This window comes from Schistocerca cancellata, chromosome 6 (genome assembly GCF_023864275.1).
Source record: "Schistocerca cancellata isolate TAMUIC-IGC-003103 chromosome 6, iqSchCanc2.1, whole genome shotgun sequence".
Lineage (NCBI taxonomy): Eukaryota > Metazoa > Arthropoda > Insecta > Orthoptera > Acrididae > Schistocerca > Schistocerca cancellata.
The window spans coordinates 509,989,162-510,004,548 of NC_064631.1; the positions used below are offsets into that span (position 1 = coordinate 509,989,162).

The window sequence follows — 15,387 nt, forward strand, 5'->3', positions numbered from 1 at the left end:
GCGCTCTGTCACCGGAGCCCTCGTCTTCTCTGCACCCACGGCGGCGAAATACCACTCCTCAGGTTAGGCGAGTTACTAGTCCATCATTCCCGCCTCCAGACGGAAAATTTAAAGACATCCGTTGCCGCTCCCACCAAGTAATGACTCGGAACCACAGCCGTGGCCCCCGGGTGTTCACAGCAAGAGCTTACAGCCTTGTCCCGTCAACTCGTCCCACAAGTCTCGCACCGCCAGGATAGACCACGCAGCTTCTCGGAACAACAGCCAACTCTCCACCGCCACGCCACGCTGCGGTCTCCTCGCACGACATTCTCTAATTGCCGATTTTAAAAACCGACCGACCGACTCGTCACCGCTAGGCAACCAACCGACCATCTCCCCAAAGATCTTATTACCTTACACAAGGCTAACAGGAAGCAACGACTCGAAGACCAGACACGCCCCCAGAGGCGAATCTCAACAGAATCGTACGCATCATAACGAACAATATGAAAGAATCAGTTAACGATGGAATGGAAGGACTCAGAACAATCTTAACAGCGCAATATATGTTGAGAGCCGACACACGGCTCTGAAATATTCTTTCATTTCTTCTTTCTAATCACACTTTAAAAATAGGTTACAAAAAAATGTTTCAAATGGCTCTGAGCACTATGGGACTCAACATCTTAGGTCATAAATCCCCTAGAACTTAGAACTACTTAAACCTAACTAACCTAAGGACATCACACACACCCATGCCCGAGGCAGGATTCGAACCTGCGACCGTAGCAGTCCCGCGGTTCGGGACTGCAGCGCCAGAACCGCACGGACACCGCGGCCGGCAATAGGTTACAGATAAGCTGTATGTGTAAGCTTGTTTCAGTGTCAACTTCCTCTTTTTTATTTCTGTTCGTGTTAGTGTTTATGTCGCTAATATTATTACTGTGGCACACTGGCAGTTCATTACCTTGTCCGCCGCTCGTGGTCTCGCGGTAGCGTTCTCGCTTCCCGAGCACGGGGTCCCGGGTTCGATTCCCGGCGGGGTCAGGGATTTTCACCTACCTCGAGATGACTGGGTGTTTGTGTTGTCCTCATCATTTCATCATCATCCAGGAAAGTGGCGAAATTGGACTGAGCAAAGATTGGATAATTGTACGGGCGCTGATAACCACGCAGTTGAGCGCCCCACAAACCAAAACATCACAGTTCATTACCTTCTGCCTCTAGTCATGTCCGAGTATTGTTATTTCCAGATGGCGGTAAAGGTATTGTTTCATTTTATGCAGTCACTTCTATTATGTTCACGTTCGCTTGCTCTCCAGTTCGTATCCCGGTTGTTTCGGTTTAACTGTCCAGGTGACAGTTCTCTCTTTGATCCCTGTGTTCCACCTTCCGATCCTGGTAAATTGCATTTCCTTGTCGTCTAATATCAAAGTTTACTCTCGAATTTCTCCTATCTAGGCCATTGGCTTACCGATGGGGCTGAAATTTATGTTCGTACCTTCGGTAATTCTGTAACTGATAGATAAACAGATTGTACGGATTTGGTTCAAATGGCTCTGAGCACTATGGGACTCAACTGCTGTGGTCATCAGTCCCCTAGAACTTAGAACCACCTAAAACTAACTAACCTAAGGACATCACACACACCCATGCCCGAGGCAGGATTCGAACCTGCGACCGTAGCAACAGCGCGGCTCCGGACTGGAGCGCCTAGAACCGCACGGCCACCGCGGCCGGCTGTACGGATTTCCGTTGTGGCGTGACGGTGCATAAGGATGCCATTCATTCATACGCACATAACCATTATATTTTTCAAAGCCATTACCGCTACCGTACTTGTTCCTCCCATTTGAGTTGTGTTCATTACCGTTATGATAACTAGGCATGCCTTTCCCGTCCTCATGAATCAGACCTATTCAGCGGAGCACTGAGAGAAATAACTCGAGATCATATTCGGGAATGGATACTAAATTTTCCCTAACATTTGCAGGCAATTTGTTCTTTAAGATTATCAATACACCGACATGATATATCGGATTAATCCAGTAGCAGGTCTTGTTCAGATATGTTTCAAAATAGTTTCTTAGCCCCCCGAATTTTGGATGTTATAATAACTCTTGTCTTAATCTCTCCTGGATAGCTGTTGACCAGTATTTATCTAATAATGCATTCTCAAATTGGTCATATGTCTCGCAGAGTTCCAACATCTCTGTATCCCACAAAAGGGCGCCGCCTTCTGTGTGTACTACCACATATTTGACCTATTGAACTTCTGTCCAAGTCCTAGGCAGTACATTCCTAAAGTCTCGGACATACACCACCGAGTGCGTTCGCTTTGTTTCATACGAAAATACAGGAAACTGTCGATGTCTCATAAAAACTCTCGTCCATTAATAACGCTGTTTAGCAGGACCGAACAGTATTTACATGCGGTGATGACATATCTCTCTTATAAAAGTTTTGCCCGTTGCTCGCATCGCGCGTTGGCATGCGCTAGCCCGCGTGGGTAGCTGTCCGCACCACTGATCTCTCTCACCGGCGGACGGCCATTTATAGCTCCGCTTACCGCCCCCAGGCGATGATATTACCGTACTTTGTTTGCTAACTATTTCATCCATTAACCTTTTTGTTCTACCTGTTTCATATCATGTTCTACACGTTTTAAAGTTTCTTCTTTTTTGTCTCCCGTTACTTCCTTTGCCGCTTCCACATGAGTACGCTGTTCGCATACGCATTTTTCCGTGAACGTTGTTTTTTCATCTTCTGTATTATCCTTTACTGTTTAGTAAAGTTGCACAATGTCTGAGTTGATTCTTTTATGTTTTAACTTAAGTAATCCCGTCTCCACTTTTTTCTGGCGAGCAGTCACAGAACAAATGCAGCTTCGCTACTTCTGATTGTACACTATCTATGTTAACCTGCGTATCCTTTTGCATTACCTGTAAATTATCCTTAGTTTCTGTGATTCCGCATAGCTCCTGTCCAATCGTGCGTGTGAGTGTTACAAATTTTTCTTCTACTGCACCTTTTAATTTCTCACTCATATTGTGAACTGAAGTTTGTACTTGTCCGTTAATTTTCCTGCCCATCTCCGTGGAGATTTGCGAAATCTACTGTGTATACTACGTATCCAGATTATTGAGTTCTGTGCGCTAATTTTTTCTTCGCCTGATATGTTTGTCATGTGTGTATTTACTTTCCCGATCTCGGACTTTACTGTGGTCATGTCTGCTTTCATGTTAGTCATGTCCGCCTGTATTGTTTTTAAACTCTACATTTTTGAATTTGCTGTATTCAAATTGGTCTCTAAACCCGACATTTTTGAATTTATGTTTGTTTTCATTGCGTTCATGTCTGTTAGAGTTTCTCTTGAGGCTCGAAATAAGGCTTGCTTATCTTCCCTAGTTACTTCTGGCCTACACCTGTCGGCATCTGCGTGTGTACTATACGTACTACTTTCATTTAAAATATTCCTTTTCCTTGAGATGTCATTAATTTCGTCTACTGTAATCAACGTATTACTTGTAATAAAATGTTCCGCATTCACGGGCGGCATCCAAATAATCAACGCTTGACGGTTCCAACCAACTCATTGTTATGTTTTGCAAATGCAAGTCTACCACACTGGTATTTTGATTTTGAAAAGATTTTTCCTTATTGTTTTTCCATCGATTATATAAATACTTACGCCTCTACAGTTACTAAAATTTTCTCTGTATAGATTTTACTGTGACTGCATTTGGTACCGACAGCCTTAATATTTGGCGAGCATTATCGATCAAAAACAATCAGTATTTTTATAGCTATTACGTTTACGGGAAATGCAACACCATACACTTGCTAACGTGAGCGAAAGGGATTGTGAGTGAATGTGTTAAGACTAGCACGGGCTTGGCAGTGATACTTGTTCACCTAAGTTTCAGAATATATTAATTGAGGACAAAATTTCCAAACGTTCATTTCGTGTTTCTCCCGAAACGTAGATTAGTGACTTAAATTGCAGCCGGGTTCACGTCGAAGTACAGTGGGTTTCACTCGGCTTTCCTAATGATGATCTGCTGAGACAATGTTCACAGGTATGTGCAGGTACGTCGTAAAGGGACGGAAAAAACCGCGCCGCCGCAATCTGAATGTTTTTGAGTAAGACAAACTGCAGTCTAATAGTTCTGCTGCAACTCAGTTCAGGAGAAGGAGTGCATAATACTGAAACTGGTACTGAAGTTGGTATATCTCGAGAGAGAGAGCGATGTTTGTTGTCAGTCGTCAGTGTAAACAGGGACGCTTCTTCCAACTAAACTTTCGGCACGCACCAAACCTCTCAGTACTGAAATGACTACACTACCATTCACAAACCACACATTGATTCTATGACAAAAAGATACACATGTTCGAGAGGTCGTTGAGCCACCGCCCAAACTGGTCCCAATTAGTTGGTGATAGACAGTGTTGTTGGCAAGCAGTCCAGGCCCTCAGACAGCACACCAAGTACGGGACGATGGTCAGATGTAAGGTCGCTGAATGTACCCAATTCAAGATCTAGTCACAAGTTCTTGAGCATTACGATATTCCGACCATCCGGGCTATAGGGTGGATGTGCTGGACTGTGCGCCGGGTCTTCTGGTCCAAAGGTTACAACCACCATGCATCCCTCCATACTGTAAATACGTATCCCAAGTGGATTTGTACGTCGAGAATGCCAGATGAAGTTTCCGGCGTTTAAGTCGCCACCCAACAACAAGTCAGGGAACCGGTCGAAAATGAGCCGTAAGTCACTCTCTTCAAAGGGCCTCTGAGGACTTAGGTAAGCAATGAAGATGTAAATAATCCCGTAAAATGTGGATATCGTGATTCCAGTGTCCTCAAGTGTGCGCATGAGCCACTGAGTTTTTGATAAACATGGCCGTCCTGTCCCCATGACCATTTGCCCTGTGTTCTGTAACCTGCCAGAACTTTTAGTTTAAACGTCTGAGTCGGACGGAGATGTGATTTAGTTATCAGCAGAATGTCGATGTATAAATTTTTCCAGTTCCAATTTTTGACGAAAAATTCCATTAAGATTGAAAATGCATGTAAGAGGTCTCTGATCCAGACAACTTCACAGGTCGTGACTGGGGGCAAACAGAGACATTGCTCCCTCGAAGAGGATCAAGAGTTTTATAAGGTTTTTTGTTGTGTATTTGAATTTTTGTAGAGTATCCTTGATGGTCGTGAAGATTTCCCATTGTTGCAGAGAAACAATGAAGTGAAAAGTCGTGATAGGTCGGTACCATCCATGGGGGCTTGGATGCTAGACTGAGTTGCAAAAAAATGGCTCTGAGCACTATGGGACTTAACATCTATGGTCATCAGTCCCCTAGAACATAGAACTACTTAAACCTAACTAACCTAAGGACATCACACAACACCCAGCCATCACGAGGCAGAGAAAATCCCTGACCCCGCCGGGAATCGGACGACTGAGTTGCAGTTGTTTGACGGCCCCGCGGGACGCGGCTGGAGGTGGATGATGTCAAAGCAGGACGCTGTCGTTGTGACAATGAAGGAAATGTCTTGGTATCGACAACTGTCAGTAGTGTTGGAAGTTTAGTGGCTTGCTGCCCCTTTGCTGGGACAGCCTGCCCCTGAGCGATATATGCGTAAATGGTTTGTTGAAACGTAGGGCAGCCTCTGTAGGTAGCCGGATGATCACCATTACGGTTTGGGCACTACGGCGTTTAAATGCGTGACCGGATACAGGATGCGGTTGATAGTTGGCCCCACACCGAACGCATCTGGCATGCGGCGCACAATAATTAGCTATGTGAAAAAAATTGAGGCAGCGCTTGCATCGTGGAGGAACGTCCCGAGCTCGATATGTTTCCACCTTGATTCGAGTGTCCATTGTATGGCGAACGTCGTAGATCTACTCACTTGTTGGTCCTGCAGGCAGGGAGACGGGCTGACCACCAACTGTGTAGTTTTCTCATCTCTAGACTTTAATTGGTGGACAGTTGTTTGGGGGAATCCTCTGGCATGCAGCTCCGTTTCCTTTCTTTGGCTGTAATCTCCACCGGTAGGTATTTGATCACCACTTTTAGAGATTTTCCCATGCTTGGTTGGTGAGTGAAAAACGGGATTTTCTCTGCTGGAAGAAGTATAGCGCTTTGCGTTGATCCTCCATAGCTTCTTGACCTCCGATTTCAAGGAGCGATATTTCCCTGTACATTTAATAGTGGTTGGTGGCGCCTTCACTGCTGGAACTTGCGGCGGCTGTGGTTGCTCACAGAAGGGTTTCCTCTGCGGCTGGTTGCGCCATCACTCCCACCTGTTCACCCCCTACTGGAAACGGGTAAAATTGGTTTGATGTGGGAATCAGGTGCTGGCGCTTGTAGGAATGTTTAAGTTCTGGTAAATTTTTCTGATTTTTTTTCCCGTCCTCTTGTGGCGAACCTCTTGGAATGGTTGTACATTGCCTTTATGGTGTGATGACTGTTGGGGGCGGGCCCGCCTGCGATCCTCACCTGACAAGTCGTAATTGTCCACTTCAGGCGTTTTCAGTCCACGCCTGACGGCAATGTCCCTCGCTTATTGGTCGCGGCCCCTGCTGTCTTCTTCCGTGATTTGCAGGTCGTCAGTGGTCGGCAGAGGATAAATGTTGTCGCCGGGTGGAGTGTAAGGTTCTAAACTGACAGTCCTGCCCACGGTATGTTGCCTGATTCCCGATCTGGATCTCATCTAGGAGCACGCGTGCTGACCAGCAGCAGCCTGGGGCCAGGCTCTGTTATGTTTTCCGATTGCGTCGTACCAGAAGGTGCCGTATTTGTAGCCTAAGTTGTCGTCGTCGGATGTCTGTCCTTGATGGCCAGAGTGGTCGTAAACGGGGCGGCCGACTGGACTGTGAGAGGGCACGCCACGCTGCACGGTGATCGGCCGATCATACCTAAGTTAAGCCCAGGACGCGACTTATTTACTGATGTGCATTAATACTAAGCTCCGCACTATTTCTTCCATGTGATGAGCCCCGTGAAATATTGTTCCAATCTGTTAACGACCCCTACAATAAGACGCTACAAGTTGTAGGTGGATTCTTTTCGCCTGGGTTGGCGCCGTGCTGTACAGCTGGCTTTGTTTGAGGGAAGGCTAACGTGCAGGCGTTGCGACTCACAGTCACAATAAGTTTCTCAGCACAAGACGCATAAAAAGTGAGTCTCCTTGTTTTACATACAAGACTTGGACAAAAATATGGGAAAACAGCGAGATATGCATGCTTGAACTTAAATGCAGATCCCAGCATAGCTACAAGTTTCACTGTTGTATTTGCCCACTAAGAGCACAAGTGTAATGTCCTAAATACGCTGCAAGCGCCGCTCGGGGCCTGAACAGTGTCCTGTGTTGTAGTGAGAGCATTTTATCGTGTCTAAGAGAATTCTAACTTGGAAAATGGTTGGTACTTGTAACCAAGGGAACCGAAGTGTTTCAGCAGGCACCTTATCGAATATTTACACTGCGTGCAGGAAAAGCAGGAAAAGATCACCAGCTAAGTCACAATGTGCACGAAACTATGTGTTATGTGATCGTGACAGATGGTCACTGAAGAGCACTGTGACGAGAAATAAGAGGACGACAGCTTCAAAGGTGATTGCAGAACTGAGTGTCGCTCTTGCGAACCCAAACAAGGGCCAGCACCAAAGCGACACGAAGGGAACTCCGTAAGCAAGCAACTGGAAGCCAGTAACAGGGAAACATGATGTCGAAGCCTAAAAAGTTGGAATGTCGGGCAATAGAAGAAAGTCATTTGGTCACATGAGTCTTGCTTCGCTCTGTTTTCAACCTGGCTGAGCTTAACGCATCTGTATCGAAACATTGCGGCATTCGGTGATGATTTGAGCAGGAATATTGCCATATTCCAGGGGATCTATGCTTACTCTGCAAAGCCTCGTTGCTGCGAAGGGGTGTGTGGTCACTTTGGCCGATACAGTCCATCCCATTTTACAATGTTTATTCCCCAAGACTGGAATCAAAGACGACAGTCCGCTGTTCACACATGTCGCACCGTAAAGGACTCGTTTTGTGAGTAAGAAGATGAACTGTCGCATCTTCGCTGGCCACCACACTCAGCAGATCTCACAAGAGGACCCTCCATACCGTAAATCACGGATTTTGATGCGCTGCAAGCACCTACCATGAGTACCTGGCTATCCGGTTTTTTAGCGACGGGGCTTGGTTTTTGAGAAAATCGATTTTGAAGTTCATTGCGCACTTTGTATATCCGTAACATTACATATATTCCGAGCAATTCAGCGTAGCAAAGCGGTAAAGATCACGGCTACCGCGGTGGAGGTACCGTGTTCGAATCTTGCTCTTGTACTTTTTTTTCAAAATCGACTTTCAATTTTATTTCAAAGAATATGAAAAGCATTGTAAGGTGTGCGAAATTATAAAGATATATTCAGTTATTAATTTTTTCTGTCATTCAGTATAACAACATCTTATTTTTCATCGTCCACATTGCTTGATGTGCCACAACAATATTGTGTGTAACACTTATCATAGAAAAAAATCGAAGCACAAATTTTCGCAGCACCACGCGCATTTTATGAAAGCAACCGTCTTGCGGCGCACGGTATCTTCATGAGCGATACCAGGAAATGCAATTCTTTTGCATTCAAAAAGATTTGTCTTTCATCCGCTAATTTCTATGCGAATCATTCGTATCTAATCATTCTTTCAAAATTAGGTGTGCTGAATTTATGTAGGATTAGCGAATGTAATTTTATCAAATCTTCCGTAGAAGCGATCTCTCTATTGTCTTTCATCAATTCGGGAGCATTCTGAATAATTTTCGTGAAGATTTTCATCTGTCGGTAAAAATAAACATCGCAGGGCTGGCAATATGGAAGGCAGTCTGGTGGAACTACTTTTAGGGTGCAGGTGTTCGCTTCCCTTTCATCAGTGTGTAGATGATCGTATAAAGTTGAACCGGTTTGCCCTCCCCATGAATCGATAATGTATAAAAAAATTTCTGTCCCAGGTACGGAAGAATTACAGTACCCAAAAATTCTTCGTACACCAGTTTCGTGAACTTCCCGGATTTCTGTATTTCCCAGTTAATTCGTCTACTCGTTTTTAACATTAAGACCAAATTTTCCGGGCGGTTCTTGCATACATAAAAAAAAAACATATGGCAGCAGGGTTCGAACACGGTACCTCCAGCGTGGTAGCCGTGACCCTTTACCGTTGCGCTACGCTGACTTGCTCGGAATATGTGTAATCTTACGGGTATACAAAGCGCGCAATGAACTTCAAAATCGCCTCTCTCAAAAGATCCGTCGCTAAAAATCCGTATAGCCAGGTACTCAAGGTAAGTGCCTCTACAACATATTTGAAGCGCATCAAAATCCGTGATTTACAGTATCGAGGCTCCTCTTTGAAACACCCCCGTTTAAATTCCTTTATTGCGTTTTGTGTGATTACCAAAGCCACCAAAACAATTAATTATTATATGACCGTGTGCTTGATGGATGAAGGCTATCGGTTTTCATGTTGTGGTTTCGGGGGTTCTGAGACGGATTAGTTATTCATTGAAAGTCTGTCTATCATAAAAGACCATAAAGGTTGCGATGTACAAACTGACATGTATTTTCTATAATAACACACAAATTCTGAGGCAGATGATACCTTCGCCTTACACGCTTAATTATGGTTATATCTTTTATTGATTGTGGCTTTTAAGTACTTCATCACACGCAATGATGGTGGTTAACATTCACAACAACCCGCACTGCAATCTATGGTTGTTGCTGGCCGACGCGGTTGACGCGAAACACGTAATTCGGCACTTGTCACTTTAGGTTTCATATCACTCGCGAATCGGTATCGATGAGGGTCCATTCCTCGACGGTCAGGGGGCCGCGCTCATTAGTCAAATGGTTCAAATGGCTCTGAGCACTATGGGACTCAATATCTTAGGTCATAAGTCCCCTAGAACTTAGAACTACTTAAACCTAACTAACCTAAGGACGTCACACACACCCATGCCCGAGGCAGGATTCGAACCTGCGACCGTAGCAGTCCCGCGGTGCGCTCATTAGTCATACTCCGGTGAATTTACCGTTTACTACTAACTCGACCACCATTCTTGGCCATCTCTGCAGTAACACTACCACGCACTCGACACTAGGTTCACTGCCTCCTTCAGCGCTCGACAATCGACTCCTGTCTGCTATCGACCTGGGTGTCGGATACTAGCATCTATGTTCGTCGGATCACGGATCCCTTACACCTTGTCAATATTTTGAACTTTTCTGGTGTGCTTTGGAAAGACGGGGGCGTGACCACTGTCCACCTCCATCATCCTTACGTGAACTTTCCACTGCTTTCAGGAATAACGGTACAACATTCCTCTGAAAACCAAACAGGACCTTTGTTTATCCTTTGGAAGTTGTTTTGAATGCTAGTGAGTTTCCTACACCATATTACCTACAGGAAAATTAAAGAGAACTTTGGAGAAAAGAGAGCCACTTCTATGAATATCAAGCGCGTTGATGGAAACCCAGTTCTAAGCAAAGAAGGGAACGCAGAAAGGTGGAAGGAGTATATAGAAGGTCTATACAAGGGCGATGTACTTGAGGACAATATTATGGAAATGGGAGAGGATGTAGATGAAGATGAAATGGGAGATACGATACTGCGTGAAGAGTTTGACAGAGCACTGAAAGACCTGAGTCGAAACAAGGCCCCCAGAGTAGACAACATTCCATTGGACCTACTAACAGCCTTGGGATAGCCAGTCATGACAAAACTCTACCGTCTGGTGAGCTAGATGTATGAGACAGGCGAAATACCCTCAGACTTCAAGAAGAATATAATAATTCCAATCACAAAAAAGCAGGTGTTGACAGACGTGAAAATTACCGAACTATCAGTTTAATAAGTCACAACTGGAAAATACTAACGCGAATTCTTTACAGACGAATGGAAAAACTGGTAGAAGCCGACCTCGGCGAAGATCAGTTTGGATTCCGCAGAAATATTGGAACACGTGAGGCAATACTGACTCTACGACTTATCTTAGAAAATAGATTAAGGAAAGGCAAACCTACATTTCCAGCATTTGTAGACTTAGAGAAAGCTCTTGACAACGTTGACTGGAATACTCTCTTTCAAATTCTAAAGGTGGCAGGAGTAAATTACAGGGAGCGAAAGGCTCTTTACAATTTGTACAGAAACCACATGGCAGTTATAAGAGTCGAGGGGCATGAAAGGAAAGCAGCGGTTGGAAATGGAGTGAGACAGGGTTGTAGCCTCTCCCCAATGTTATTCAATCTGTATATTGAGCAAGCAGTAAAGGGAACAAAATAAAAGTTCGGTGTAGGTATTGAAATCCACGGAGAAGAAATAAAAACTTTAAGGTTCGCCGACGACATTGTAATTCTGTCAGAGAGAGCAAAGGACTCTGAAGAGAAGTTGAACGGAATGGATAGTGTCTTGAAAGGAGGATATAAGACGAACATCAACAAAATCAAAACAAGTATAATGGGATGTAGTCGAATTAAGTCGGGTGATGCTGAGGGAATTAGATTAGGAAATAAGACACTTAAAGTAGTAGAGTTTTGCTATTTGGGGAGTAAAATAACTTATGATGGTCGAAGTAGAGAGGATATAAAATGTAGACTCATAATGGCAAGGAAAGCGTTTCTGAAGAAGAGTAATTTGTTAACATCGAGTATAGATTTAAGTGTCAGGAAGTCGTTTGTGGAGGGTAAAAATCGTAGAGGGAGACCAAGAGACGAATATACTAAGCAGATTCAGAAGGATGTAGGTTGCAGTAAGTACTGTGAGATGAAGAGGCTTGCACAGGATAGAGTAACATGGAGAGCTGCATCAAACTGAAGACAACAACAACAACATTACGTACGGTAATGCATTATATTCACGATGTTTCCATATAATTGTCCAACCCCCTTAATAGCATTAAACTGGTATGAACTAATTCGTAAGTGGACTGGGAGACAATCTTAACGGATGGCCTCAATTTATGGTACGAAAAAATGTACCTTGGTTGCACAACATATAGCTGTATTGTTCTGTTAACGTAATCCCACCTGCTTTCGCCGGTACAGCAGTTTTCCCGCCGTTTAACCCTGTGTTGCGGTGACCGGCAGGGCAACGCGCACGTGGTGTACAACGGGTCGTTCTTCTACCACGAGCGCGACCAGCGGCGCGTGCTGCGCTACGAGCTGTCCACGGGCCACTACACGCCGCTGGACGTGCCGCTGGTCGCCACCAACGGCTCCAACTATCTCTACTCCACCGACCACAACTACATCGACTTCTCCGTGGACGACAACGGCCTCTGGCTCATCTACGCCCTGCCAGATATCAACAACACCATCGTCATGAAGGTAAGTCCCTAAACATACTGTTGCGCCAAACGTAAGGACGGAAGTAACTTTCGCATGATATGTCAGTGCCAAGTAAAATGCACTACTGGACATTAAAATTGCTACACCACGAAGATGACGTGCTACAGACGCGAAAATTAGCCGACAGGAAAAAAGATGCTGTGATATGCAAATGATTAGCTTTTCACAGCATTCACACAAGGCTGGCGCCGGTGGCGACACCTACAAGGTGCTGACATGAGGGAAGTTTCCAACCGATTTCTCATACACAAACAGCAGTTGAAACGTTGTTGTGATGTCTCGTGTAAGGAGGAGAAATGCGTACCATCACGTTTCCGACTTTGATAAAGGTCTGATTGTAGCGTACCGCGATTGCGGTTTATCGTATCGCGACACTGCTGCTCGCGTTGGTCGAGATCCAATGACTGTTAGCAGAATATGGAATCGGTGGGTTCAGGAGGGTAATACGGTACGCCGTGCTGGATCCCCTCGTATCACTAGCAGTCGAGATGACAGGCATCTCATCCGCATGGCTGTAACGGATCGTGCAGTCACGTCTCGATCCCTGAGTCAACAGATGGGGACGTTTGCAAGGCAAAAACCATCTGCACGAACAGTTCGACGACGTTTGCAGCAGAATTGGACTATCAGCTCGGAGACCATGGCTGCGGTTACCCTCGACGCTGCATCACAGATAGGAGCGCCTGCGATGGTGTACTCAACAACGAAGCTGGGTGCACGAATGGCAAAACGTCATTCTGTTTACAGCATCATGATGGTCGCATCCGTGTTTGACGACATCGCGGTGAACGCACATTGGAAGCGTGTATTCGTCATCGCCATACTGGCGTATCACCTGGCGTGATGGCATGGGGTGCCATTGGTTACACGTCTCGGTCACCTCTTGTTCGCATTGACGGCACTTTCAACACATTTCAGATAAGATACGACCCGTGGCTCTACCCTTCATTCGATCCCTGCGAAACCCTACATTTCAACAGGATAATGCACGACCGCATGTTGCAGGTCCTGTACGGGCCTTTCTGGATACCAAAAATTTTCGGCTGCTGCCGTGGCCATCACATTCTCCAGGTCTTTCACCAATTGAAAACTTCTGGTCAATGGTGGCCTTGCAACTGCCTCGTCACAATACGCCAGTCACTACTCTTGATGAACAGTGGGCGCCATCCAAACTCTGTTTGACTCAACGTACATTCGTATCAAGGCCGTTATTACTGCCGGAGGTGGTTGTTCTGGGTACTGATTTCTCAGGATCTATGCTCCCAAATTGCGTGAAAATGTAATCACATGTCAGTTCTAGTATAATATATTTGTCCAATGAATACCCGTTTATCATCTGCATTTCGTCTTGGTGTAGCAGTTTTAATGGCCAGTAGTGTATCTCCATGAAACTTGTGCCATACATAGACAAAACTGCCACAGTATGGTGAAAGGCAGGGATTCGGATTTAGTGCGGAAGTGAAGCAGACTGGTTGTACAGTGAATGTTGAAGACTCCTTATTACAACAGTTTATTATTTTTCAGTAGCCCAATAACCTTTCTTTTCTACATTGGTTGAACAGTCAACACTGTGCCCTACCATTTCATTTATTTTGTCAATCGGCGAGTGTTAGTCTCTTCCCCTACTTAAAATCCAACGATCGTTAGTTAATCAGTTTCGTCTTACACTGAAATCATTTGGTTTTGTTTTCTACATTCACTTACAAGAGCTTATGCAAAGACGATACCCCATAAAAATTTAAACAACAGTTCTTAAAAGCCATTCAAAAGCCAAGATCGCTCAAAATATTTTTTATTCAAGACAACCGGTTTCAATTATCCTAGCTGTCATCTCCATGTTTTACAATTTTTTTTTTTGTAGTAAAACATTCTCGTTTTACACGGGCCTCACAAGATGTCAAGTGGATAAAACGCAGTACATTATGAACGTTTGTCATTGCTAAAATATTTAAAGATACACAGCATCGTGTCCAAAAGGCGATGTACATGTACATACCGTTCACAGATGCTACAAATACGGTATACAATAGCACATATGTTTACATATGCTTGACACATCAAACGTGTCTAGGATATATAAACAGATGTGCTATTGTGTACCGTATTTGTGTCAAAAAATGGTTCAAATGGCTCTGAGCACTCTGGGACTTAACATCTGAGGACATCAGTCCCCTAGAACTTAGAACTACTTAAACCTAAGTAACCTGAGGACATCACTCACATTCATGCCCGAGGCAGGATTCGAACCTGCGACCGTAGCGGTCGCGCGGTTCCAGACTGAAGCGCCTAGAACCGCTCGGCCACAGCGGCCGGCTATTTGTATCAAATTACAAGCCTCTGTGAACAGTAGGGCCTATGAAACTTCCTGGCAGATTAAAACTGTGTGCCGGACCGAGACTCGAACTCGGGGCCTATGTATATCGACATATATTATTGGTCAAGGTGTTGTGTGTTTTTAAATATTTCGGCGATGAAAAACTTTTGTGATGTGCTGAGTTTTATCCACTTGACGTTTTCCGCCTGAGGTCAGAGTAAAATGAAATATTTTACTACAGGAAAAGAAACATGAAGACCTGGAGATGACAGCTAAGACCTGTGAATCCGGTTGTCTTGAGTAAAAAATATTTTGCGCGATCTTTTCTTTTCAATAGTTTTTAACGATCAAAACAAATCGCCATTCTGTACTCTCAAAATTAAAAAAATTAATTAAACAACAATATTAAAACAATTTTCTAAAATAACCTCCGTTGGAAATATTTGGATTTCAATCCATTAAGTTCCACAAGTTAAATCAATCTACCAGAAGTATTTGAAGCTCTTGATAAATAATTTAACCAAAGGTCACGCAGAAAATGATCAGCTAACTATCGAAGGTCTGTGCATGTGTCTTCCTTCAAATACGCACGCTTCTCTGCCTCCGGCAGCCTCACTAAAAACCGTCCTCTCGCTGGTCGTTACGCTCGCACGCCTCATCTATACCACCAAAGCCATTCTATGA

The 15,387-nt window shown here is 44.6% G+C and overlaps 1 protein-coding gene across 1 annotated transcript in view; it reads left to right on the forward strand.

The window, feature by feature from the left end:
• The window catches only part of LOC126088406 (uncharacterized), a 992,980-nt gene that overhangs the window by 884,089 nt on the left and 93,504 nt on the right, over positions 1-15,387 (forward strand). Inside the window, exon 16 of the mRNA XM_049906546.1 lies at positions 12,129-12,368. Within this exon, the coding sequence (XP_049762503.1) occupies positions 12,129-12,368 (240 nt within the window). The remainder of the gene's footprint in view (positions 1-12,128; positions 12,369-15,387) is intronic.